The sequence below is a fragment of the Notamacropus eugenii genome, chromosome 5 (genome assembly GCF_028372415.1).
Source record: "Notamacropus eugenii isolate mMacEug1 chromosome 5, mMacEug1.pri_v2, whole genome shotgun sequence".
In the NCBI taxonomy this organism is placed as follows: domain Eukaryota; kingdom Metazoa; phylum Chordata; class Mammalia; order Diprotodontia; family Macropodidae; genus Notamacropus; species Notamacropus eugenii.
This window is the reverse complement of record NC_092876.1, coordinates 184,784,620-184,812,458: the sequence shown is the minus strand read 5'-3', so window position 1 is coordinate 184,812,458 and position 27,839 is coordinate 184,784,620. Positions and strand designations below refer to the sequence as shown.

Genomic DNA, 27,839 nt, shown 5'->3' with positions numbered 1-27,839 from the left:
GGATCACTTGACCTGTGATTTCATTAGGGGTGAGGAATAGCCCATAGGGGAAATTCTCTCTAATAAGAAAGATCAGCAGCTGCTCTACTGTCTGAGGTGAGGTGACTTGTCCAAGAGCCAGGATACAGCAGACTTGAACCTGGGTCTTCCTGACCCTGAGAGGTTTGGGAATACTCCTAACTTGATGCTGCTCTGATCTCTGTGAATCCTCTTCTGCTGCTTATGTTTAATAAATACATATCACTGCATAACCTATTGATTGTTCCAGACCACCTCTGCCTTATATAGACTAGGCACTTAATAAATACTTGATGAATCGAAATGGACATAGAGGTGGGAAACCATTATGTGGGCCAGGTTTTGGATTGGTTATTCTGTTATTTGTTATCATGTCAGCCTCAGAGGGCTGAACTAGGAACAGCACGTGAAGTTGCCACAATCTAAAGGCTTAATCTAAAAAGAAGAAGAAAAAACTTCTTATAATTAGAATTACTCCAAAGTGGAAAACATTGTTCTCAAGAGGGTTCACTCAAGGTCTTCAAGTAAGAAACCAGATAATCATGGTCAAGGATCGTGTAGATAGGCTTCTAATTCAGGTTAGAGTACTTAACTTCTGAGGTCCTTCCTCAGATCTGTGAGATTCTGTGCATAAGGGCTCTGGCCCTCTCCTTCTTGAAAGCTGGGGCATCCATCCTGCCAGGGTATAAGGAGTGGATGAAAAGGTAAGCTTCTTTGACATTATAGACAAAGCTAAAGATACCTCTCAATAAGATGCACCTTCTCTCTGCATCCTGTCATCTCACTGTAAGCCTCACAACGTGAGGGACTATGTTCTACAACTGTTTTTATTCCCAGCCCAGCCCATCCAGTGCCCTAGACCCCATAAGTTTCTAAAATATATTTGCTTTCCAGATGCCACTTCCTCCATGAAGCTTTCCCTGATCCCTCTCTGCCAGCAATTATTTCTCCTTCCTTAACACTGCCACAGTACTTAAACTACACAGTCAATTCATGTATTTTCTAATTTGTATTGTAGTTATTTGTATATGTGTCTTCTGTTTGAATCTAAGTTCCTTGAGGTTGTACCCTCAAGGAACTTAAGCACTATGGCCTGTACATATATTTATGGCTTAACAGATGCTGAATAAAATTCAACTGAATGGTGATGATCACAAAGAGAAGGGTACTCCAGGTGTTTCCTCACAGTCTTGTCCACACTGCTTCACCCCAATCAAACTCCTGCCTCTTTTCTGGCAAGGACAGGCCAGGTATTATGGTCTGATAGAGGCCTTTGCTCAGGAAAATAGGCTGTTAACATCTTACTTTGACTTAGATGTTTGGACATGAGTATTTCAGTATATTTGAAGACACCAGATCTCCTGCCTTGATGATCTTTTCCAAGCCCCGAGTCATTCTCCCACAAGAGCTCTTTCTGTAAGTGAGACTTATCTGGCACTGCAATGTCTTAAATCTACAATGGGAGACTCTTTGGTGTAGTGTTAGCTTGCTGTGTGTCCTAAGAAAGTCACTACTCCTTCCTGGGCCTCTACTTCTCAGCAGCTCTCTGGCTATGGCCCTTTGCTTTGTATTGCAGGCCTCCATCCCCCTGGGGCCCTGAGTTCATCCCTGGACAGCTGCCCTCTCCCTGGACTCCGGCCTGACCAGACTTCCTAAACCTGCTTCTGCAATGGGTGGGTTGTAAGAGCTGGTAAGACCTTTAAACCGACATTTCCCCTTCTCTGTCTCTCTCTATCCTGGGGCTCCTTGGCCCATTCATGTTCTCTTCTTCCCTCTCTGCTACTACCACTTCCCCTTTCCTGGACTTGCCACCACCCAGGTAATGAAGAGCTGTGGGTCCAGTCAGCCTTGGAGATGCCGAAGAGACGGGACATCCTTGCTATCGTTCTCATTGTGCTGCCCTGGACGCTGCTCATCACCGTATGGCATCAGAGCCCCATTGCCCCATTGCTCACTGTGCACAAGGGTGAGTGAAGCTACACCATCCCTATATGTACATACATATATACATACATATGCATGTATATGTGCATGTGTACATGTAACACCAATCATGGCAGCACACCTGAGGACTGCTGCTGTGAATAATTTTAAGGGTCTAATTGCATAGCATAATGAACTCTCTCTTCAGCAATAAACTAGTAAAGCGTAACATTCACAGCATCATCCTTAAACAAAACATATCATCTAATACATATAAGTGTCTCATAACACTCAGTATGTCATATGGTGCATGGCATATATCATTGCATCCCCAAAGTAAGGGGGTCCCAGGCTAGGGTCTTCCCTAGCACGATGTATCCTTAAGGGGTAGCAGAAAACACCACACCATCCACCCCTAGGTCACTGTAAAAACAATCTCCTTAATCAATACACAGTGTCCAAGAAAAGTCCTCCATTCCTAGCTCTTACCTGGGTTCACACACAGGCAACTCTCTGCTCCTGCTCCTTGTCTCAGCTCCCAGGGACTGTTCCACTCCAAACTCTTCCTGCTCCTGCTTGACAGCAGGCTCCAGGGGCTCCTGTCCATTGCTTCTGTTTCTAGGAAAACAAAGCTTAACAGGGCTGTAATAATATTTATACACATTACAAGTACCATTATCTCAATTCACTTTAACAGCTCTTAAAAGGAGCTTAAGTTAAGCCTTCTTCCACCAAGCACATCTCTGCTCTTCAGCTCACTTCACTCAAAAAGATCAACAGACAGGGCATCTGCCTGAGAAATTAACACAGACCAACACACAGGGCTTCTGTCTGAGAAATTAACACAGACCAACAGAGGGAGCACCGATAAACATTCTTTCTGTTAGGCCTCCCCACAAGCATGTTCCCCTAACCTGCTCATGCTTGCTTCTCTCTCTCAACTCTGTTCTCTCCACTCTCTCTTCTCCCTCCAAGCAATACAATATGTATATATAAACTCAATAAGGAAAAACAGCAAAAAATCCTGCTTTGCTTGCCATTACAATACACCACCCTCTACACAACCTTCCCCTCAACTCCTATGACAAACCCTCTCCTAGTCTTTGCTACCCTTCATCCTCTTCCTAGCCTTCCTCTTCCAACTCCTACCCCTCAGACTCATTCCCAACTGTAACCCTTCAATCTGTCCCATTCCCACCCACCAACTCAAGGCAGCCAAACACGTCCTTTTCTAAGGATCAGTTACTCCAGCTTCTCCTCCCCCTGCAATTCTCTCTAAAGGTTTAGAATAGGGCCATGACTAATCCTTGGAGGTCCTTAGCTTCATCAGTTAATTTAATTAAAAAACACTTACTGAATGATTGCTCTGTGCATAGCTGTGAAGGATCCATCCCTGGACCTCAGGCTTTGCTGACTGCTCTCAGCATCAGTTGACATCAGGGCAACAGCTCCTCCTTGGTATTCACCTAGGGTACCCATGCCTTCAGCCCCAGGGGTTTTCCTCCTCACTATTTTCTAAACTTCAACAGTCTCTAACCTCTAGCTACAGACATCAAGCCCCCTAATCTTCCCCACTTCTGAGGTTAATCCCCAGCCATACCCAACCCCAAATCACCATGCTACCCTTCTTCCATGACTGCCACCACAACTGAATATCCAAGTCTAGCCTTCCAATACCACATCTTCCAATTTACCAAATGACTTGAAATAGCATAGTATAATAAAAAGAATACTAGGTTTGGAGTCAAACTGGGTTTAAATTCCAAGCTCTGCCACTATTTGTGTGAGTTTAGATAGGTCAGTTATCTTCTCTGAACCTCATCTTCCTAATCTGTGAAATGAGGAAGATGGATTTTATGGTCAATGATTTGACCATGTAAGGAATTCCCAGTGTATGAAGTCCCTCCACCAATGCTAACCACCACCTGTCTATGACTTGGTAAAATCCAGAGGGGTTTGTCTGAGACACACAGAGGTTAAGTGACTTGTGCATAGTCATGCAGCAAATAAGCATCAGAGGCAAGATTTGAACCCAAGTCTTCTTGCCTTCAAGTCAGTACTCTACTTTCTATGGCACATTGCCTTGACTATCTTGGTGTCAAAGCAAAGACATTGATTTACAAAGGAAAAGAAACTGTCAATACAGAAATAATTCATCAGAGTAAGGTCATTAGAAATGCATGCTAATGATTCACAACCCAAGTAAATATGGTAAAGGAAGGACTAAACCACTGTCCAGCCTCCATGATTGTTATAGGCCTAGAACCCACAGCAAGGGTTCATCTTCCTTCTTACCCCAAAAGGGAATGGCAATTCATGCTAACAATATTGCTGACAGCGGTTTCATCCAGGCCAGTACTCTGAACTGCCTGGATTTATCAGTTTATAATCCCAGATTCACTCTCATCCAGTTAAGACTTCAGACTGTTGGCAACTTTCAGTGATAACACCCACAGCCACATAATCATTTAGCTAATTAGATATCTTTTCACTTCCTTCAAGCAAAGGAGAGAGGAAATAAAGAATAATATTGCAAACCACCCTAAGAATAGAATAATTCCATCTGAGACCTCTTTCACCTTCAAAATTTACAAAGGACAATCACTTCACTCTATTGGCATTATGCTAAAAAACTTGGAATACAAAAGTGAAGAAGACATGGTATCTGCCCTGAAGGAACTTACAGTTCTAGTTGGGGATACAAAATGTGCACTAATAACTATTTTAGAGTGTTAAACAGCGTTCCTAAGAGGATAAAGCCATTAACTGAAATAAAGGAGTCAGGTAAAGTGGGCTAGTTGTCTGGGGAAGATAATGAGTTCTACTGAACTCCAAGTCTTTATACTTAGTTCAACACCCCCAGAAATGAGGGATATTACTTTATCCACTGGGCATTCCAAAGCAATCTTTTCACATGTGCTTATAGCACACTACTTCCCTTTTCCTTCCCATACATACATATATACATACATAGAGACTTAGAGACTTACAGCTGAAGAAGACCCTAGAGGTCACTCAGTCCAACCTAAATTCAAATCATGATTCCCCGCTACGATTCCTCTGACAATAAAGTCATCCAACTTCTGCTTGAATACATCCAGAAACTTGCTACTTTCCCTTAGACTGCCCATTCCACTTGTCCATTGCTCTGTTAAGCCCAAATCTATTTTCCTGAAAAATCTGCCAGTGGCTCCTAGTTCTATCTTCTTGGAGTTAGCAGAACAAGCATAAACTTTCCATATGATTACCCTTCAAATATTTGAAGATGGCTCTCAGGTTTCCCCTTCAATCTTTTCTAGGATAAACACACCCAAATCATTCACCCAGTCCCTATGTGGAATAAGGTATCCCACTCTCTCATAATGTGGCTACCCTTTTCATGCTCCAGTCACTTTAAAACATAGTGTCTCTAACTATACACAATACCAAGTGTAGTCTAACCAGGGCAGATTATTATTATCTCCTTTGTTCAGGTCACCATACTTATATTAATAAAGCACTTTAAGACTGAATTAGCTTTTGCCACATCAAACTGCTGACTCACACACATCCAGCAATCCAATAAAAGCCCTGTACTTCTCTCATGAAATGCTTTCTAACTGTGCCCTCCCCACCCCATTCTGCATTTGTGAAATAGATTTTTGAAACCAAATGAAACATATACTTCCACCTATAAAATTTCTCACTTTTAGCTTCTACCCATCATTGCAGCCTGTAGACATTCATTTGGATTCTAATTCTACTAGCCAATGTATCAGCTAGGAGAGAAACTATCTTCCTTTTGAGTTTGTGACCTCAGATTCTAACATAGTGTCTGGTAAATAGTTTAATACATACTTGTTGACTGATTCATTAATTGGTTATCCACACATCTAAGATGCATTCTATGTTTTCATCCTAATCCTTGATAAAAATGTTGAACAGAACATAGCTAAAGACTCCAATAAAGACTTCAGGGGTGGGGGTAGGGGGTAGGGAGAGACATATATCACCAGCTTTGAAGGAAGTCATTCAACCAGCTCTGAATTCCTTCTAAATGTACTACTATCCACATCTCTCCTTTTTGCTCATGAGGATTTCCTGACTTTGTCCAATGCCTACTTGGTATACCACAGAAGGCATGGTATAGTGCAGGGGTGGGGAACCTGTGGCTTCGAGGCCACATCTGACCCTCTAGGAACTCAAGTGTGGAAAGCCAGGTGTGGCTTCAGCCACACTTGAGGGCCTAGAGGGTCAGATGTGGCCTCAGAGCTGCAGGTTCCCCACCCCTCTTATAGTGGAAAGATGGATTTGGAGACAAGAGGACCTGTGCTGGAATCCTAGTCTAATTTACTGCTTGTGTGCCTGAGCAAGTCTCTAAACCTCAACTTTCTCATTTGTAAGAATGCTGGGGTTCAGAGGTTCCACTTCTAAATCTATGATCCTATGCCTATGGTATACCATTCTAGTAACCTTCTCAAGAAAGTCAATGGGGAGAGGGAGAGAAGGAAACAAACATTTATTAAGCACTTACTATGTGCCAGGTACTGTGCATTATCTCATTTGATCTGCACAACAACCTTGGGAGGCAGGTAGTATTATGAATCTCATTTTTTGGAAACTGAGGCAAACAGACATTAAGGGACTTGTCCAGGGGTCACACAGCTAGTAAAGTGTTTGAGGGCATATTTGAATTCCAGGCTTCCCTGGGCTACCAAGCTGCCATATTAAATCAGACTAGTCTGGTATGACTTGTTCTTAATAACCATGATGGTTAATAATAGTGACCACTTTGCTTTCTAAGTATCCCAAAGTACTTAAGTATTCTCTTCCCTACTCTTTGCCCCATTTCTGGGTAGTGAGATGTAGTAGAAAAAGCACTGAGAGTCATAGAATCTGAGTTCAAATACTGGCCTTGCTATTGATTGCCTGAGTGAACTGGGGTACATCATTTGGCTTTTCTGGGCCTCAGAGGTTCAATGCTGAACAAGTTGTATAACCTCTGGTTAGTTTCTGAACATTTAGAAAAGAAAATGATAAAGATTAAAGCTCAGCATTGATCCACTAACAATTTAAATAAATTTATTTCCTTTTTCAATGGGGTTTCTAGGAGAATGCAGTAAACATAATGTATCTAGAATTTAACAAAGCATTCGACAAATGCCTTGCTTGTTATCTATTCTTTTGGTCAAGATAAAGATTGTACAATGGTATAATGAGATAGCTGAAGTGTCAAAGTTTACATCTTGCATTTACACATATATCATTTGTCACTGAGAACTTGGTGCAGTGGATAGGAGGCGGGGCCTGAAAACGGGAAGGGTCAAGTTAAAATCCAGCCTCAGACACTTATTGGCTGTGCGGCCCTGGACAAATTACTTAACCTCTACCTGCTTCCATTTCCTCTTTTATAAGACAAGGATAATAAACAAGGATAATAAAAATAACCATAAAAAATATATAAAACAGAGATCAGACTACGTGGTTATGTGAAAACAAGCTGCCGAAGAGCAGAAAAGACCAGAGGGCTTCCATGGGGGAGGAGTAAACAAATAAATCTATTCTGTACTGTTCCAGAGGGCAGAAGTGGAATCAATGGGAGGTAGAATTTAGCTCACTATAAGGCACAGCTGGCTTATAAGCAGAGATACCCAGTAAGCTAATGAGCTCACCCACCATCACTAGAAATAAACAGAGATTGGTGTTTTCATCTCTCAGGGATTCTGTAGAAAAGATTCTTGCAATAAGTGGGGAGTCTGGATTAATCTGCTGGACGTGGAGTCAAAAATTCTCAGGTTCAAATGCTGCCTCTAACACTTACCAGCTCTTAACCTCTTTGAACCCCACCTGTGACATGGGATAACTATACCAGTGCCTTTCTCACAAGGTGGTTGTGAGTTGTAATCAGATTAGACGTCTGCACAGTGCTAAGCACTGGAGATACCAAGACAACCGAACCTTTGATAGTGAGGTAGGCGAGAACTTCCCTGCCCAGATCTCCCGATTGCCTGTCTCCAGGGTTCCTTCCCCTACACCGTGCTATCTCCATGACCCCTCCTTTGTCCCCTCCCTAGATGATGGGAGTGACACGAGGCGGGACCCCAGCGTGGACTCCAGGGAGTATTGCATGTCTGACCGGGACATAGTGGAGGTGGTGAGGACAGAATACGTGTACACACGTCCCCCGCCCTGGTCGGACACCCTGCCCACCATCCACGTGGTCACCCCCACCTACAGTCGCCCAGTGCAGAAGGCCGAGCTGACTCGGCTGGCCAATACGCTGCTCCATGTACAAAACCTCCACTGGCTGGTGGTCGAGGACGCCCCGCGCCGGACACCGCTGACTGCCCGCCTCCTCCGGGACACCGGCCTCAACTACACACACCTGCACGTGGAGACTCCTCGGAACTACAAACTGCGGGGGGACGCCAGGGATCCCCGCATCCCACGGGGCACCATGCAGCGCAACCTCGCCCTGCGCTGGCTCCGGGAGACCTTCCCCCGCAACGCCAGCCAGCCTGGCGTGGTCTACTTCGCGGACGACGACAACACCTACAGCCTGGAACTCTTTGAGGAGGTGGGGACAGCCACCCATCTGGCATGGTCTTCTGGGGGGAGGTGGGGAGAGGAAGGCGGGGAAGGAGGAAGGGATGGTGGGGCTGCAGAGAATCCCAGCATTCTGCCCAGATGTGAAGGAAAAGAGGAGCAGGCGGGTAGGGGCCCTAGAAGACTGGCTAAAAGGCTGGTGGATAGAGAGAAGGGAGTAAGTGACCAGGGCCCGGGGTCCAAGAGGGTAGGACAGTGGAGAGGCTTGCTCTCTGACTGTGAGGAGTGAGGTAGGGTACAGTGGAACACAGAAAGGGTCATGGTGGGAGGGAAGATGTACCCGGGGCCTCAGAGATGTTTACTGAGCCAGGGCTTCTAACTAGAATCTGGAACATTTACCAGAAATCTCAGTTGAGACACTGGCATCCCTGTACCCCTCTCTTCACTACCCCACCTCCTTTAGGTTGAAATAGGACCCAAAGATTCTTGAAGCAAAGAAGAGGGGGAGCAAAAGGATTCTTGTTCATGGGATCATAGATTTAGAGCCAAAAAGGATTTTAAAGGCCATTTTGTGAATAAGGAAACTAAGGCTCAGAAAGGTTAAGTGATTTGCCCACAGTAACACAGTCAATTTCCATGGCAGAATTAGAACTCTAGTCTTCCTGACCCCCAAGTCCAGCACTGTTACGCTGCATAGTGGGAGAGCTAGGAGGACAAACCCTTCTACAGCTGTCCCTTTGGCTGGTAGAGTAGGGTTTAGAGGCAGGAGACTAGACTACCTTTTGAGGGCACTGGAAGTTTTATGATTCTATGAACATATTAGGTCCCACCTTACACAGGACTGGAGAGTCAGCCAGGGGACAGAGAACTCAAGTGTTCTTGCTTTCCCCTACCCCATCCCCACCTCCTTCCTTCATCCCCACACTTGTAGATGCGCAACACAAGAAAGGTGTCAGTGTGGCCTGTGGCTTTCGTGGGAGGACTGCGGTATGAATCACCTCGGGTGAATGGGGCAGGGAAAGTGATTGGCTGGAAGACAGTTTTTGACCCCCATCGGCCATTTGCCATTGACATGGCTGGCTTCGCAGTCAACCTCCGGCTCATCCTGCAACGGAATCAAGCCTACTTCAAGCTTCGAGGAGTCAAGGGCGGCTACCAAGAGAGCAGCCTTCTCCGTGAGCTCGTCACCCTCAATGACCTGGAGCCCAAGGCTGCCAACTGCACCAAGGTAGGGCAGCCTTGATAACTCAAGGCATCATGGGGCTATCCAAGCACTTTAAAAGCTTCACTGCAATCAGAAGAGAAGTCTAATCTTATCAAATGACTCCAGTCTACAGTTATTTCCTGAGAGGAAGGGTGGTGGAGTGAAGTGAATACTGGATTTGGGCTCAGGAGGACTGAGTTTGACTCCTGCTTCAACCACTTACTAGATATGTGACTTGGGGCCAGTAACTTAGCCTTGGTTTTAGGGAGGGTTGGACTTGATGACTTCTAAGGTCCCTTCAAGTTCTAAATATATGATCTACAATATATGACAATGATATGAAAGTATATAATCTAAATAGATAATCTCTGATCCTTTGATCTACCAAAGACAAAGTATTACTGCTCTAGATGCTGATGCTGATCAGTGGCTTACCACCAAACCTCCATATACAGGTAGAGAAGTAGGGGAAATCTAGGGAGAAGGAAATGAGTGACCCATCCAGGAAATTCACCTATACCTCAAGCTATGGAGTGTTTCAGTCTTTCCATACTTATCACTATTAATTTCTGCTGCTCCAGCTGGGGTGGGCTTATGTCTGAGGCTGGGAAGCCTACAGAATTTCCCTTTCCTAAAACTTTCTACTTCTGGGAATTAGAATTAGAAAATGACCCAGCTGGATCCCAAGGGAAATTAGGTGGGGAGTGTGACACAAAGGGTCTCAGAGGTTCCTTTCGCTTTATTGTTTCTGAGGTCCTGCATACAAAGTTATTATGTCTATTTCATGTTATCAACAAACATGTCAACAAAGGAGAACCAAGGAAGTGAGGATAGGGGTGGGAGGGCCTGAAAAACATGTCAGAAGGGAAGGGAAGGGGACCATGAAAGCAGGAAAGAGAGAGAGTGTCACAAATAGAATTGGACCTGGGAGGGTCTGGGAGAGGAAAGAAATAGCAGGAAGTATGGGCTGAGTAAGAAAATAAATGAGGATATCTGGTCCTCTCTCCAACTCATGGCATCTCCTGACACAGATCCTTGTCTGGCACACACGAACAGAAAAGCCAGTGCTGGTGAACGAGGGGAGAAAAGGCTTCACTGACCCCAATGTGGAGATCTGACACCAGGGACCCAGGTATGCAGGAATCAAGTGGAGATGAACAGGAAAAGAGAGAACTGGAGTTCAAGTGACTTGGGGTTGGACTAAGTATCCCAAGAAGCTACTTTCTCTAGAGGGCCCCTCATGCTGGAGGTGAGGTTGAGAATTAGATAGGGCAGAAGGTTTGTCAAGAGGGAAAGGACTTAGCCAGATAGTATACCCAACTCACCAGGCTCTGAAGTCTGTGAAAAAAAAATTCAGCACCACCACTTAATCCTATACTGCCAGGTCTTTCTGAGGTCTAAGCATATAGCTCTCCTCCACACCCTTTAAAAATTCTCTTCAGTGACCCCAGTGATGTTCTAGGGCCCTGACTTCCAATTCCTCATCCTCTGGGTCTGTTTTTCCATATTCTTGCTTTGCCTTGGTTTTCTCTGCCCTTCTCTCTCACTTCCAATTCAGCCTCCACTAGACAGGCAGAAATGCAGCCCAGAGATGAGACACTCAGAATTATACCCAGAGGGTTCCATTTTCTAGCCCCTGGTTTGAGGAAGCCCCTTCTATCATTTTTCCTTTCCTCTCTTCCTCATGTTACCAGGAAAGCCCAGCTGTCCCTTAGCAGATTCAGCCCCCAAATGTGAGAAATCAACAGTCAACCTGGTGCTAGACAGAAAGACCTGATTTCAAATCTTGCCTCAGACATTCAGTAGTTCTGTGACCCTAGGCATGTCACTTAAATACTCTGTCTCAGTTTCCTCAGCTGTAAAATGGAGATAATAATAACCCCTGCCTCCCATCGTAGTTAAGGAGATTGAATAGGATAATGTTTATTCAGTACGTTGCAAACCTTATATTATTAGATAATGCAGTATCTTGACATCAGCCACAGAAGAGCTGCCTCCAGGCTCTTTGAGGTTCTGGTCCCTTTCCCACTACTTCCCAGCACTTCAAAGAATCAAGGAAGCTGACCTTTGAGGGCTGCAGGTGCTAAACACCCCATTTGGAGACTCAGACTCACCTTAGTTACTTCCTCCTCTCCAATTTGCAGGAGACTCCCTCATCACAGACCCTGCTCTTGGCCTCAGAGCCTCTCTTCCCCCCGTGGCTGTGGGGGCCCTCATGGCAGACTCCTGAGCAATCCCTGTCACCTGTCCTTCCATCCCGGAGGCTACGGGAGAAAGCCTGGTGGGACATGAGGAAGAAAGAAAAATCATCGAAAGCACAGAAATTCCAGGCCTGTCGTTCTCTTCTGCCCAAGATGACCAAGAGACTGAGTGGGAGATCCTAAGAGTTGGGGAGTCCAGCTGATGCCAAGCAGGAGCCCTGGGGAGACGGCCCAACGTTCCTACATTCCCTTCACCCTGAAGAATCTTCTAGCCAACACACGGGCCAAGGGAGGGAAGGAACTGGACACCAGGCTTGTGACTCTGAGCACTGAATGACGCTCAGTGTGGGAGCTAGTGGGGGCAAAACAAGGCATCCAAGGGGAGAAGTGCTCTCTTTCCTTTAGGTCCTTATATTCCAGCTGGGATTTATAACATTGCACAACACAGGACAGCCAGAGCATTTAAAATACCCAGAAATGACCAAGAGAAAGCGTGGTATCTCTCCTCCCTCTGCCCCTTCTCTCCTCACCCCCCCCCTCCCCCAGCTCCTCTCCTTGCCTCCTTACCTGCAAGTTGCTCCAAAATCAGACATACCTCTCTCTGGCCTGGGTGGCTTTTCTTTGGTTCATGTTTACAGAACTTATGGCTGTGTTTCACCCTGGCACCTGACTAACCCTGTATGGGGGCCTGAGCCTTTTGGCAGGTGCCTACCTCAGGTTGCAATGGGACTGGCTTATCATCTTTTATCCCTTCTCAGAACCAGCATCAGTTGAGACACCTCCTCTTGTACTAAGAAGAAATTAAGTAACCCTATCCCAAAATGCTGAACTTGGGTTACAAGGCCCTACTCCTGAGCCAGGGTAGGGAAGGCAGTGTAGGAAGGGGAAGGAGTAGAGATGGTTCAACAAGGCTAGAGACTTGAGCAGACTGTGGAATCCCCTCCCTGTGTCTCAGACTAGTCAGTCACCCATTAGGCCTGGGTACATTAGGAATACCTACCTAAAGGTGGGGAGATGAAAAAGGGGAGGGCAGTGGCAGCAGAGTACAAAATAGATTCCTTCCATTTGAGCATAGGAGATGGGATTGGGATGGTGGCAAGGATGTGATGATGTGGTGTGGCTCTGTGATTGTCACCTGCCCTCCCTTCAATTTTGGGGGGCCTCAGAGTAACAGCAGGGACTGAAGGAAAGGAGCCAAGAGCCTAGATAATGTGGATGCTGGACAGGGAGAGGAGTTGAGCACATATGATAGATTGGAAATTATTTTTTAAAAAACAAAATGGAGAGAAAAACGTATCTTCTCATTGAGCCAGGAGCACCCAGATCAAGCTCTCTCTGTCTGCAAAAGTCACTGGCCTCCTCATTCTTTCTCCACACCAGAGAAAAAACAAATCTCCTCCCTCGTCCCTTTTCATTCCCTCCACTTCAATTCACCACCATACCTTGGGCTTGTGGTTTTCGGTCTAGAGAACATAATGGCTCTCCCACTGGACTGCTCTGATAGGACCCTGCCCCAAATTGCTCCTTCTTCCTTCCCATTCTCCTGGCTGCCCATCTATTTTTCATCCATAATTTCTCTCTCCTATTCCCTCCTTCCCTCTCCTTCACTCTTCCCCCTTGAAAGTTGGAAGCACAATTTTCCTCCCTGATAAAGGAAAAAGGAGGGATCTTACAAGAAGAGACTAACTTTTCTTAACCCCTAACAGCCAACATCCTATTTAAACCCATAGGGTGTCTCTTAAGGACTAAGGGGCATGCATAACCCAATTCCTGAGTTGGAAGGGGTTTGGGGAGAAGAACAGCCTTGCAGTGTTATCCTATTATTTAAAAATAATAGCGGTGGCTGCCAATTTTGACATGTACTTTTAATGTCCCTCAATGTTTATAAAGATGGAAACCAGGAGACTAGAACAACTGAGCTAAGTATGAATCAGGGCTTTTCCCAACAGCATTTAATTTTTTCTTTAAATTCAGGATTGGTTTGTTTTTATTTTTGTGGGGTTTTTTCGTTATTTTTGTTTTTGTTTTAGGAAGCAACTACTGTTGGATGAAGATGGAGTAAGAGGGACAGGAAACTTTGGAATAGGCTGAATTGCAATTTGCCTGAGCCTTGGCTTGGGATAGGACAAGAGATAACAACCACTGTGCCCCTTTCTGGGAACCAGGCCTGGGAGCCCAATTCAGGTAGGGCTTGGGCTGGTTTCAGCAAAAACAGATCTGCCTTGTCAGAAACCCAGGCCTCCTTTTCTGGCAAAATTAAAATAAACAGAAAAGGGAGAGGGGGAACTTTGAAAAAAAAATAACACCAAAATTTCCAGATGCTAGTCTAGTTCTTCTCACCAAAAGTCCTCTTTTTAGCTGCATGTATATTTATTTATAATCATAATCCCAGTGGATTGCAGCTTTCATCTCTGCTCGGGAATGAGCTTGTTGTAGACCAGATGGACCATGTCCTTGACTGTAAACGTTTGTTCCAAACCCGCTCCCTTCCCTCACCTGGGGACCCCTACCCCAGGGGGAGTGATGTCAGTAGAACTGGGAGGTCCCAGGAACACAGACTGAGATAGAGGGTGGAGCCTCCTTTAGCTGCACCATTTCTTCTCAGTCTTAATTGAACTGTATTTAATTTGTTTTAAAAATTAAAAAGTCAAATATGGTTTTTAACAGTCATAATCCCCCTCAGCCCGGCTGGTTTTATTGAAATGTGTTTGCATTAAGAACTGAACAGGAAAACCCAGAGAGCTGACTGGGAAAGTGGGAGGCTTGTGAAAGAATGTAAAAGCAATCCACTTCAGCATGATCTGGGGACTTTTAAAGTTGTTGTCCAGCAACACCCTGACGCTATAATGATATTTTATTATAATAGCTAGCATTTATATAGCCCCTACTACGTGCCAGGCACTGTGTTAAGTGCTTTACAATCATTCTCTCATTTGATCCTCACAACAACCCTGGGAGGTAGGTGCCATTATTATCCCTATTTTACAGATGAAGAAACTGAGGCAAACAGAGATTAAGTGGCTTGGCTGGAGTTACCCAGCTGGTAAGTGTCTAAGGCTACATTCAAACTCAGGTCTTCCTGAATGGTACTCTACCCACCTTGTCACCTCTTCTTCACTTAGACCTTATGGAAGACAGTGAAAAGAGCACAAGACTCCACTTTTGTGCTTGTGAAAAAGGAGGTATCGACTGTAAAAACAGATACACCTCACTGCCAGCAAATTCATCTTAGAAAACTGTCTAAAAAGAGAAATCCAGAGGAGAAAAAAAGGGTTCCCCATAGGATTTCTTGAAATAGCCAGTTCTTCTGGTATAATCTCAACAGGATCAGATCTGTAGGTAACATTTAAGGAACACACCTGTCTTGTAAGTCCCTCCTCCCCAGTTCCTTCTGTTCATTGCCCATTTTGTTCTCCCTTCACCAAGAACACTCCACTTGCCCTCCTCAGCCCCAGCTGAAGGCTGAGAAACTTGTTCAGTATTGATTCAGTAGAGAAGCATGGTGACTCAGTGCTAGGGTCTGTGTATCCATACTATAGGAGCAGCTATGGGGCACAGTGGATAGAGTGCCAGGTCTGGAGGCAGGAAGACTACTCTTCCTGAGTTCAAATCTGACCTCAAACTTTTACTAGCTGTATGACCCTGGGCAAGTCACTTAACCCTGTTTGCCTCAGTTTCCTTATCTGTCAAATGAGCTGGAGAAGGAATTGGCAAACCACTCCAGTATCTTTGCCAAGAAAACCCCAAATTGGGTCATGAAGTCGGACCTGACTGAAAAAAATGACTGAACAACACACACCCATACTACTTGCCCCAAGTACCATTTTCTTCCCCAGCTCCTCCAAACCGCAATTCCAAGCACAGTCAACTCTCGATTATCCACATCCTGAGGAATATATGTAATAGAACTCCCTAATCATTCACATGGGATTCAACAATGCCCACAGGCGTTCTCAGGGCTGGACACGAGCTGCATGGGGTGAGGCTGTTTGTGCACCAGGGTCATTTTCATAATGACATGTTTGGCTGACCCTGAGTCTCATCTGCCTTAGGTTAACCATAGGGGAGGCAGCCTGAGAGGTAAAAGCATGCCTACCATAGGTAATCCATAAGGTATATAGTTGAGAGATGGCTGTTCTCCACCCCCAGTGCTGGGCAGAAGAGGCTTAGTAGAAGCCTCTTCTACCGTAAGTGGGAACAGACAGGATCCACAAAGCCCTTATTCCCACCCTTAGGCAGGGGTGTGCTGGTAAATGTTTATCTATCCTCTCTAGAAAAAGAAATGTACACATGACACACTTATAAGTTTTAGCTGCATTAACACTTTCTTAAGTCTAGACCAGAGGTGTCAAACAATCCAGAACCAGACTGTTGAAAGAACCAGGTTAAAATGTCATTGGAAAATATTTAACAAAATAAATAAAAATACAATAAAACGTAGATAAAATTACATCTTAACAACTAAGGCTCCCTGCAGGGAGCCTTACGTCAGGGTTTGTTTCTATTTGAGTTTGAAGTCACTAGTCTAAAAACCAACAAAATCAATATTTTGGTTTAAGAGTTTTGATTTCTGAGGTAAAAATCCCCCCTTGAAAATGTAACTGCCTCCCCAGCTGTTCAGCACACCCCTAACCTTAGGGCTGTGGGTCTTCTTTTTCCAGGCATAACCTTATCAACTCCATGGTTTTCCTCAGGGCCTCCCAATTAGGTTCTCCCTGCTTTTCTTGCTGCTTGGAGGGCTTTTGCTCAAGTCTGAGCCCTTAATCATTTAGGCTGATACACAGCAGGATGACGGCAGGCTTCATTCACCTCCATTGCCTAGGAGGAAGACTTTTGGTGGAATTTTCTCTCCCATCTTTGGTGCCCCTGCTCACCTCATCCTGGGGAGAGCTGCCATTGAGCAATGGAGACCCCAGAAAAGCATGGAGCATGAAGGAGTAAGATTAAGAGAAGTGAGGGCCCTGGATAACCTGAAGACAGGACAAATACCTGCTCTCCCCCACCTCCTAATCACCCAAGAGGCAGATCTCCCTGATATTTGGCCTATTTTGTCTTCTGGAACAAATGAGCTCTTACTAGTGGAGTTCAGACAAAACTTCAAGCCATGACTTTATTGCAATTCAGACACAATTGAACCAACCCATTGGGCATCATTCCCAGAACAGCAACACCTCAACTGTGGAAAAAAAACAACTCCCAAAGGAAAGAGAGGGCCAGAGTGGGCCTTTTCCCCTGGGGCCTCTCCTTCCGCTTAGATTTGAGAAGAGAAGACAGGTGAGGAGAGTCAGAAAGGTGGTTTGTGGGAGGGAAGGTAGTAGGGATCTGGCAGAGACCCCTCTGGGTGATCCCACATTCCCTGAGTGCTTAAGTGATTCAAGGTGACCTTTTTTTGCAGGTAGAGTGGTACCTCAGGACATCTACCTTCCCTTTCCACAAGTGCTTCCTTTACTGTTTAAATAAAACTTGAAATAGGTATATCCATTTTTTTTAAATGGGCAGAGAGGGAATCACATAAATTGGCTGAGCCTTCCTGCCCTGACCACCACACATTTTGGCCTCTCCACTCAGGTTACATTACACTCCTAGGGTGTTATGGTAGGGAGAGGTGGGAAGAGAATCTCTTATGTCCTACAAACAGTTTTCTCTGCTATATATACATATACATGTATGTATATGTGTGTGTGTGTGCGTGTGTGATCTAGGCATTTAAGGGGGGAGTGAGGAAGAGGGAAAGTCAGACTATCCCTCAGGCTCCACACCATTCCTTAACCCCCAATTTCAGTGATGGGTATCAACCTGATTTGTTCAGCAGATGAGAAATATCTAGAAATAATGCTCCTTGCTAGACAGCAGCAGACACTGCCTTGAGAAGTATTCAAATTAAATTGTTACTAAGGCTAAAACAGAGGGTGATATTCACATTCCAACTGATCAGAGAATGGAGGCTTTGATTTGCTAAATGTCTTCTTACCTACTGGTCTCAGCATCTAGTCTAGAGACCCATAGCAGCTTGCTCCGGATGACAGGACTCAACAACTCCACACTGGTGGAAGAGTTTCTCCCCTTCACCTACAATCTGGCAGGGCAAGCAGGAGACCCACCTCAACAAAAACAGCCCAAGAAAGTGTTCCACTGTATAATGGCAGCTAGGACAATTCTCCCTTCCCTCTACATTCTTTCCAGTTGGCTGGAGGCCATGAGGTGATGGGTAAAAGTGGTTCCTCCCCAGAGTTGGTTCTGAAGAAGATCCTTTCACTGTAGAGGGCCATCTGAAAAGGCATCCAGATGCTCTGGAGAGAAGAAGGTCTCTACCTCCTTCTCTGCCACAGCCAGGAATTTCCTGAGTAAAATGGAGCCAGGCTGCTCAGTCAATGTAGTGGCTCCTGCCTAGGTATGGTGTATCCATGCTCTGGATGATTATGCCAGACTTCTTTTCCTCAAACACGATTACCTGGCAAAGAAAGAGAGGGGCTGAGGCCTGACAGCAGCTACAGCCAGCCCTGGTGTCATCTGAGACAGCATGTGCAAAGTGCTTCACAAGGTACCTGGCACGTAGCTTGTTCCCTCCCCACCTCCCTCAGTCTTCCTTCCCCTTCCCTTCACTGAGCTAACCAGACTGGAGGGGCTCAGGGATAAATGAGTGTAGAGCAGGAGTGGGTGGGGGAGGGTAGAAAGCAGGGAGAAGACACAGACTGCCCCCTGTTCTCAGTCCCAGACAGCTCCATACCTTTTGGGGTGGGGAGACCTGCAGGATTCAGCAATGTTCATTTTATAAAGCAGAGTCTTAAAGGTGAGACTGAGGGGTAGGGGAAAGAATGAAAATCTTAAGGACAAATGCCCAACCAGTATTTGCAGAGGTCCAGAACAAACTGATTTTACCCATTCAAACCCAAAAGCAATTACTGCATTTCATGCAAGGAAATCTGTTTCTTCCGTACCTCTGCTGGAGACTGCCCACCCAGTTAACCCCTCCTAGTGCAGTATTTCCTGTCCTAGAGTTGCAGCTGCTCCCATCACTTGGTGGCCACTACTCTAGGCAAGCAATGGTAGAGGTAAAGAGATGAAAAGCTTGGTGGGGATCTCACCTCATTGTTTCCAGGGTGCAGCCAGGGGCCTGGGAGGTAGAGAGTTTCCTGGGGACCAATGCTCCAAAAGCGCCCAAGGTTCCGACCATTGATGAATACCACTCCCTTGACCCAGCCCTGAAGGAAACAAGTCAAAAGATCAGTAGGTCAGGTTTATATAGGACAAAGAAACAAAGGAGCAGAGAAGGGGACAGTTGCAAAGGCCTAAATGTCTTCATGTTCTTCAAGCCCCTGGCAGGAGGAAGTACCAAGTTCAGGATGGGATATCTCTTGGGAGCTCTACCTTACTGAGGTAGAGGACCTGAGGATAATAAAGAAAGGGGTGAATTGGGGCAGCTGGGTGGTACAGTGGATAAAGCAGCAGCCCTGGAGTCAGGAGGACTTGAGTTCAAGTATGATACTTATATATGACAAATATGACTCAGACACTTACTAGGTGTGTGACTCTGGGCAAGTCACTTAACCCCTATTGCCTCCAGAGAGAGAGAGAGAGAAAGGCATGAATTGGGCAGGGCCTTACTAGGGTTCTGTTGTGATCCTGTTATGACTGTGGATACATTATCCAATCTCTTCAGGGTTAATACTATTCAGCCTACCACCAAGAACTGAGCACAGCATATATATGATAGTGCCAGGGTTGTATATACCAAATTTCCTATACCTCCAGTGAAAACAGCCTTGGCTTTGGCAGAAAATGCTATGGTGGCCATAGCTGCTAAGTTGGGGTTTCTCCTCTCTCTTATCCCTCCGAGCCCCAACCCTCTAGAGCAGGCCTGCACAACTTTCAGCTTGTGGGTCGCTTACAACCCATGGATTATTTTTAGTGTATCAAAGGATTTTGAGCAACCAGTGAAAAATGTAGAGAAAAACATCCTTCATATGTAGAGCAAATCCTTTGACATGCCCCAGGCTATGGGCTGCAGGTTGTGCCGGCTTGCTCTGGAGCAATAGTTCTTTATCTTTCTTATGTCATAGATCCCTTTGGCAGTCTGGGGAAACAATGGATCTCTTGTCAGCATTATGTTTTTAAATGCATAAAAATAAAGCACATAGGATTACTGAAGAAACCAATATTAATAACTATTGAAATCATTTTAAAATTATATTTTTAATCCAAAGGCATATGGATTTTATGAAAATATTTTTTACAAATCCAGAGACCTATGGATTAAGAGCTTGGCCATCCCTTCAAGGAGGCCATGCTGGGAGATTCTCAGGGTCAGGGTCTTAGTTTGGTAAATGCCTCCCTGAGCTGTGCACAGAATAATGGTCCTAAGAGCAAAGACACCAGGGACTAAAGACCTCCCTTGGGAAGGGTAGCCTCATCGGAAGAGCAGCTCACCCACCTCCAGCTTCAGGAAGGTGTCCAAGGCTACAGAGTCAACGTGAAGAGTCCCCCGGAAGAAGGCTGGACCTATGGCTTCCTCTGGGACCTGATTCCACTTGATGGAGGACAGACTGCAAGAAGAACCCAGAAATGAGGGGAAGGGAAAAGCCCAGGTCTCAATGGAAAATGCCTTCCCTCTCTAGGGTCTCAGCTAAATAACATGGCCATAGAAACAGACATCAGTGTGGCATACAGGAAAGCACCCTAGGCCCAGAATCAGGAAAGCTTCCAGTTCTGCTTTTGAAACTTAATTTTGAAATTAAGGCCTGGGGACCTTAATCACTTTGCCTTCTCTCTAATCCTAGATTCTCTAACCTGTAAAACCACTGGTCTGGACTAGCTACTTGCTAAGGTCTGTGGTCTTGTCCTCAGCTTTCACAGTCTTGGGATCAAACAGCTGGTACATACCTCTGGAAGAAATTTTCTTTCATCTCTAGGCTGTAGATTTTGAAATTCCGTAGTGGGGATTCATTCAGGTAGATATCACCAATTAATCCTGTAGAAGCCAGGGAAGTGAGAGGGCAGGTATTAAGACTGGCACAGCTCCCAAGGCCCTGGACAAAGACTTGAAGATGGGGGTAATTGCATCTAAGCTAGGCCGAGAAGTTTTCTTTCATAGAGGGCTCTGAACAGGCGGTTTCTGCAAACTATTTGGGTGGGTTTTCCTTCTGAGTGAAATCTGCAAAGGATTGCCTATGAGCATGAAACCTTTCTAACAAATACTAGAGGAATACCGCTTATCTCTGCCAATTCTGACCAAGCCAAAATTTAGGCAAGTGCCCCAAGTGGTTCTGCCTCCTAGAGAGCCAGTGAACCTTTACTTCCAGGAGTCAGTTAGACCTATTAGGGGACCATACAAGGATAACAGAGAAGGCCTCTGGGATTTCCTCTGGCAGGGAGGTAGAGCCAGGGGCTTGAGTGTTTGCCCTGCTCTCACTTGCCCACATTCATGAATCCCATAGGCTTTCAAGATCCCAGCCCAGCTTTAGGGGTTCAGGTCACTGAATCGCCAAAGTCAGACTACGCAAGGTATCTTGGTGCACAGGACAACTCCAGAAAAGACCTTGGTTCCCAGTAGTCGGATAATTACAACTTGTTTAACCCTGAGTCCCATCTGTAAAATGACAGAATTGAACTAGATAACTCTAACATCCTTTCCAGGTCCTACAGCTAATAGGAAGGTACATTACAGACAAAGTATGGTCCTGTAAATCTATCAAGCCATGAGCAGATGACCATGCTGCATGAGCAGACAACCATGCCAAACAAACCATTATTGAGGAGTGAACAGAGTTCAATGAGTAGTACAGAAAAGATGTCAGCTATGCTGACAGATATTAGGACAATGCCTTACTCTGGGCAGAAGCTCTGGAAGTTTTAGGTTTTTTCCTTAAATGAATCAATCCTCCTCAGTTCCCAAAAAAAGTCACCATATGGAAGTTAGTCAATAAGCAGTTACTAAACACCTACTGTGTGTCAGATACTATGCTAAGTGCTAAGGCCAAAAAGAAGGGCAAAAGACAGTCCCTGTCCTCAAGGAGCCAAGAAGCTAATGGGGGAGAAAACATGCAAACAACCATGTACAAATAAGCTATATACAAAATAGTTAACAGAAGGAAGGCACCGGAAAGGTTTCCTGCAGAAGATGGAATTCAGGTTGGGACTTGAAAGAATCCGGGGAAACCAGGAGGTGGAGATGAGGAGAAAGAGCATTCTAGGCATGAGGGAGAGCCAAAGTAAATGTCTGAAGAATGGAGATGGAGGACGGGAACATCAAAAAACTGGTGTCACCGGATCGATGAGGCTGTGGGAGGCTGAAGGGAGAGGGGGGCAGAGTATGAAGGGCTCTGAATGCCACACAGGTGATTCCACATTTGATCCTGGAGGTGACAGGGAACCACTGGAGTTTATTGAGGAGAGTGGTGAGGGGGAAAGGGAGGGAAGCAGCATTTTATGTGATCAGACCTGCGCTTTAGGAAAATCACCTTGGTGGCTGAATGGAGAATGGGCTGGAGTTGGGAGAGACTGGAGGCAGGGAGACTCACCAACAGCTGGTGCAACAGTCCCATTATGAGGTGATGGTGGCCTGCACCAGGGTGGTGACAGCATCAGAAGGGAGAAGAGGGCATATTTAAGAAAGGTTGCAAACAAGAAATCAACAGGCCTTGGTAACAACCTACATATGGGGGAGGATGGTGAGATATAGTGAAGAGTCTGGGATGGCACCTAGATCTTGATCCTGGGGGACTGAAAGGATTGGAGCAGGCAAGTCTGAAAGAGGGGACAGGAATGTGAGGGAAAGATAATGAGTTTGGACATGCTGAGCTTAAGATACATACAGGATATGAAGCTTGGGATATCTAATAGGCAGGTGGAGATAGAAAACTGGAGACCAGCAGAGAGATTAGGACTATAGTAGATCTGAGAATCTTTACTATAGAGATGATGATTTCATGTTCGTCCTTCATTGCTGAAGAAGACCATGCCATCAGAGAAATGGAAATGATGACATGACTTGCACTTGACTGTTCTGAGTGAGGGAGGGCTGTGCAGGTCACCAGCCTCACTTGTCCTCCAGAGCCATCTGAATCCAGTGACCTGATATTCATCAGGATGACTGGACATGACCCAGGATGCAGTGGGAGACCTTGGGCCCTTTAGGCCAAGGTCTTTGTAGGTACTCACTTAGGGTGAGGCAATGCCCATTCATTGAATAGGCCCATTTAAGAAGTAGCCAGGGGGCATGGTCCCTTTAATGAGGTCAAGAAAGACAAAGACAACAGGCTGGGTAGGAAACAGCAACAGTTACTCTCGATAATCAGTCTAAAGCTAGGGGGATCCAGGAGCCCTTGGCAGGGGCCCCTTGAGGTCCCAGTTTCAGAGTGTAGTAGGTATAAGGTTTTGGGAGAGGGCAGGGAAAAGGACAGGAGAAAGGACAGGGGTGAGGAGAGAGAGGGGAGAGAGTGGTGGGGAGGGGAGGGGAGGAGAGGAGAGGAGGCAGTAAAACCCAGGTCAACTGGGCACCTTTTGGTCAACCAAATTTACCTTCCTTTGGAGAGGAGAAGGAAGGGGAGGGAGAGGCAGACAGGAAAGCAAGAGGTGAGGTACTCAGCTAGCATTCAGCCAGCTGCATCTACTCACAGGATTGAGATGATAATTTAATCACCAAGTGAAATAGTATATGGAGAGAAGGGGCTCTAGGACAGAGTCTTGGGGGATACTCATGTCAGTGGGTGTCCTAGTTGGAGATCCAGCATAGAAGCCTGGGGAGAGGTCAGATAGGTAGAAGGAGAATCAGGAGAGGGTGGTATCTCAGAAACCTAGAGAGAAGTGCCAAGGAGACAACGGTACTCAACAGCATCAGTGGCTGCAGAGAGGATGAAGGATGAGGATTGAGAAAAGGCCACTAGATTTAGCAATGAAAAGATTCCATGGTAACTTTGGAGAGAGGAGGTTGAATAATGAGGTGGGAAGCCAAATTATAGGGAGTTTAGAAGAGACTGAAAGAGGAGGAAACGGAAGCACCTATTGAAGAAAGTATGCTCAGATTTAGCGGCAAAGAGGAGAGATAGGGAATGGTAATTACTATTAGTGGGAACGAGTTGATCAAGTGAGGAATTTTTGAGGATGGGGGAGACATGAGCATGTTTATAGATAATAGGGAAGCAGCCAATAGATAGGGAGAGGATGAAGATAGGTGAGAATGGTGGGGATGGAGCCAGAGGTCCGTGGGTAGTACAGCTTTCCTAGGGTTAGGTCCTGAGGGACAATCTGGGCCTCACTGTAAGAAGCTTGCACCTGTATTCAGGGTCCCTCAGTAACTCCATAAGAGAATCCAATTCATTAAGCATTTAATAAGCATCTAGTCGCTATACGGCACTGTACCAGTCACTAAAAATACAAAAACATAATGAAATCACTATCACCCTCACAGAGCTTAGATGAAGCAGCCTACAGAAGCTGGGCATTCAGAAAACATCACTAAGACTTAGCTAGAGGTAGAGGAGGAAGAGTGGGGGGCAGGGAAGGAGACTGGAGGGAAGAAGTGAGAACAGGGCCACTGAGAATGCCGAAAACTGTTTGGAACATCCTCAAGAGAGCCCCTGGATCTCTGTGCCCCAGAGGGTCTAAGGCAGCTGAGATTCCCCACTTCTCTGATAACGTGCCAAAAAAAATATCCTACCCAAAGTGGTATAATACCTGAGATTCCATGAACCAAATCATTTGGGTTAGCAAGCTTCTTTTTAAAATGCAAATACCTTTGGGAAAGTGAGAGGAAGGAGGGGCGTCTATAAGTCATTTATCTTTCATGTGAGTTAGTTTAATAATTTTGTTCTCTTTCTTATACCACCTAACTACGCAAGTGTCACTAAGACAACACTAGTTTTGGTAGCGGAAGGTGAGAATTTTGGAGGATGAGTCACTTAAAGGAAGGAGGATAGACTTAGGCAGACTTAGTTAAGGATATAAATTACAAATGGTAGCACAGAACACTAGAAGTCTAGGGCGTCAAAGAAGAGAGGACAATGGAGGAAGGGAGGACGTAAGAACCTCTCTTTCTGTCTTTCTCCTCAGATCCATATTCCTGTAATTGGGAACACAACCCCCATAAGCAGGAAAGATACACTACTATTTCTAAGGCATTTTCCTGGGTTTCAAACCAACAATACCCCACCACTATCATTAGAAAACAACAGAAATTAGGATAGCTTGGCATGATTTGTTTCTATTGAATCCATATGAAGAAGTTTTATTTTTCCATAGAAAATAAGGCCCAACATGGAGGGGACTTCTCCAACCTTGCTTACACTTTCTTCCTGCTCTAGAGCACATGGGTTTACAGGGAGAGGAGAGTGGCTAGGCCTGTCTCTCTTTAGCTGAGAAATCTGGCTCTTTTCCACATCCCTGAAGGTCTGCCTGACTGCACTCAAACTTTCTCATCCTTCCTCTGTTCCTCACCTGCTACAAGGAACCAGAGAAAGCTTTCCAGGAGGAGGCCCTGGACAAGCTGCATGTAGAAAGTGGACAAGTTCATGGAGATATGTGGGGCCTGGTCACATGTGAACCTGCTAGGATAGGGAGCAGGACGAGGCTGATCTCTCTGGCCTAGTACTCTGGCAATCCACCTGGCAGGACCACACCAACCTGAATGCTACTCCATTCTTTGCCACATTATCCCATGGTTGGCTGATGGGGAGAAAGAATTTACATGTGTGCCTTTCTTACCAACCTGGCCCTAGGTTCCCCTCCTCTACATGTGGAGCAGAAGCAGATATTATCTGGGAGGTGCTTTATCCCACCTGGCTCAGCTCCCTCATCCTCCCAACCCTGTCCTGGCATCTCTCAGAGCCCACCTTTCCGCTGCTTATTGAGCATCTGTCCATAGTTGACTCGTCCACAATTCTCCACCAGGATACTCAGCTTACGGTGACCCTATGAAAGATGCACAAACCCCCTGTGACTCCATGACCTCAGCATCCATGGCACTGGAGCTTCTGTGGAACTCTCCAGCTCCTCACGGAGCCATGTTTGGTAGGGAGCCAAACACAGCTGCCTCATGGGGGGATCCATACCCAGCACAAGCCCCAGCTGTCCAATGCTCTCTCCCCATGAGCCTACTGTCTCCTATAACAATCCTCTCTTCCCCCAGACTTCTTAGGACACAGTGCAATCTTAGCAGCAGAGAGCAGAACTACTTGAAATTGGTTGTCTTTGGGGCTAGGGCAGCTCTTGAAAGAACTTGGTGTCCAAGGAGACAATAAGAACGGAAAAACACAGGGAAGCCAGACAAACCTGACTCTCGGGGATAGGAAGTCGTCCAGATTCATAGTCCATGTATCCAACGTATATCTTGTTCACAAACACCTATGAAAGAGAGAGCAGAAACACCAGTGACCTCCCCAAAAGGAATGAGCGGCCATCAAGGGAGTGGTAAGTGTATCAGATTAGTGAGAAGCTGAGAACAAATGGACAGGTCAGAGTAGCCCACGAACTGACAGCTTAAAAATATATTAGTTTCTTTTTTTCATATAAACATAACTCTGGAATGTTTAAGATCACCCTCACCACTTTAATCAGAAACTGATGGGTCTAATTATGGACTCCACCACCAAAAAAAGAATCATGGAGAATGAAATGAAATGAAGGAATGAATGAACAAAGAAGAAGGCTAGAAAATCAGTGCTGAAGGAAAAAGAGTCACTATTTGGCATGGCCAAAAGGAGACTGAAGAGAAGTGACGCCAATCTAGAAACCCACCCCAGGTGCAGAGAGAGGCTCTCAGTGGGCAGCAGTTGCCTCCCTTGCCAGTCTCCTGGCCCATACCTGGGCCCGGTCCCGAATGTGGTCCTTGGAGGAAAGAGTGCCACCCTCATAGATAGAGGTCTCATAGAGTATGTACCCATAGGACTGTCCATTGCCTTGGTTCACTGACAGATTTTCCATATTGACAGGCTTCTCACATTCAAGTGGCTGTGAAAAGAAGCAGGAAATGAACACAAAGTGAGGGTGGTCTGTTAATTCAACAAACATTTAAGTGCCTATTTTGTGCAACAATACAAAAAAAATGAGACAGTCTCTGTACTTCAGGAGCACAATTACATTCTATGAGGAAGATATGATATGTGCATGGTTAAGTAAGGCAATTGGGGGAGGACAAAATGAACTCACAAGGGGAAAGCTGAGCAGATTCAAACATGCAGAGATGGGAGGACGGGATAGGAAAGGGAAAGCAAGGAATATATTCCAGAAAGGAGGGATCGGTGATATAAACTCAAAGAGAAGGAATGATGGCTTTGGGGGAACAGCTAGCTGTTGGTCAACAAACATTTAACAAGAGCCTACTATATGCTGAGCACTGGGATAAACACTGAGCATGCAAAGAAAGGCAAAGAGTCCCTGTCCTCAAGGAGCTCATGGTCTAATGGCAAACAACCAAGGACAAACTAGCTACCAACACAGACTGGAAATAACAGAGCAAAGGCACTAGAATTATGGGAGATCAGGAAAGGTTTCTTGCTGAGAATAGAAGGAAACCAGTCATGTGGACATCAAGAGGCAGAAATGAGATGAAGAGATAGAGACTTCTTGGCAAGGGGGACAGTCAGAGAAAATGCCTGGAGCTGAGAGATGGTACTTTGTCTGGGTAACAGCAAGGGATCTGGTGTCAGTGGATCACAGAGTACAAATGGATAACAAAAGGGAAAGAAAACTAAAAAGGTAGAAGGGGGCCAGGATGTAAAAGGCTTTAAATGCCAAACAGAGTTTTATATATGATCCCAAAGGTAAAAGAGTATTGAGTAAGGGGCCAGACTTACGTTTTAGGAAAATCAGTTTGACAGCTGAGTGAAGGATTAATTGAAGTCCCTTATTGCCATAGACCAGGCCTGGGGTGAGTGATGAGGGCCTGCACCAGGGTCCAATGTTAGAGAAGTGCAGGATACACAAGAAATACTAAAAACAACAGGACTTGGAAACAAGTTAGATATAGGGAGTGA

General features: G+C 45.5%; 2 protein-coding genes across 3 annotated transcripts in view; one reads left to right on the top strand and one right to left on the bottom strand.

Moving 5' to 3' along the window:
• The window catches only part of B3GAT1 (beta-1,3-glucuronyltransferase 1), a 58,784-nt gene extending 42,467 nt beyond the window's left edge, over positions 1–16,317 (top strand). The window contains exons 2-6 of the mRNA XM_072611638.1: positions 1,838–1,984; positions 7,995–8,497; positions 9,398–9,694; positions 10,702–10,802; positions 11,815–16,317. Coding sequence (XP_072467739.1) covers positions 1,873–1,984; positions 7,995–8,497; positions 9,398–9,694; positions 10,702–10,788 — 999 coding nt within the window. The 5' untranslated portion in view covers positions 1,838–1,872 and the 3' untranslated portion in view covers positions 10,789–10,802; positions 11,815–16,317. The remainder of the gene's footprint in view (positions 1–1,837; positions 1,985–7,994; positions 8,498–9,397; positions 9,695–10,701; positions 10,803–11,814) is intronic.
• Positions 16,318–16,955: 638 nt separating this feature from the next.
• GLB1L2 (galactosidase beta 1 like 2) overlaps positions 16,956–27,839 on the bottom strand; it is a 71,990-nt gene continuing 61,106 nt past the window's right edge. For both annotated transcript variants that reach the window (XM_072611633.1, XM_072611632.1), the window contains exons 13-19: positions 26,668–26,814; positions 26,137–26,208; positions 25,698–25,776; positions 20,752–20,839; positions 20,303–20,414; positions 18,957–19,073; positions 16,956–18,322 (exon numbers count right to left, since the gene is read on the bottom strand). In XM_072611633.1, the coding sequence (XP_072467734.1) occupies positions 18,236–18,322; positions 18,957–19,073; positions 20,303–20,414; positions 20,752–20,839; positions 25,698–25,776; positions 26,137–26,208; positions 26,668–26,814 (702 nt within the window). In that variant the 3' untranslated portion in view covers positions 16,956–18,235. The remainder of the gene's footprint in view (positions 18,323–18,956; positions 19,074–20,302; positions 20,415–20,751; positions 20,840–25,697; positions 25,777–26,136; positions 26,209–26,667; positions 26,815–27,839) is intronic.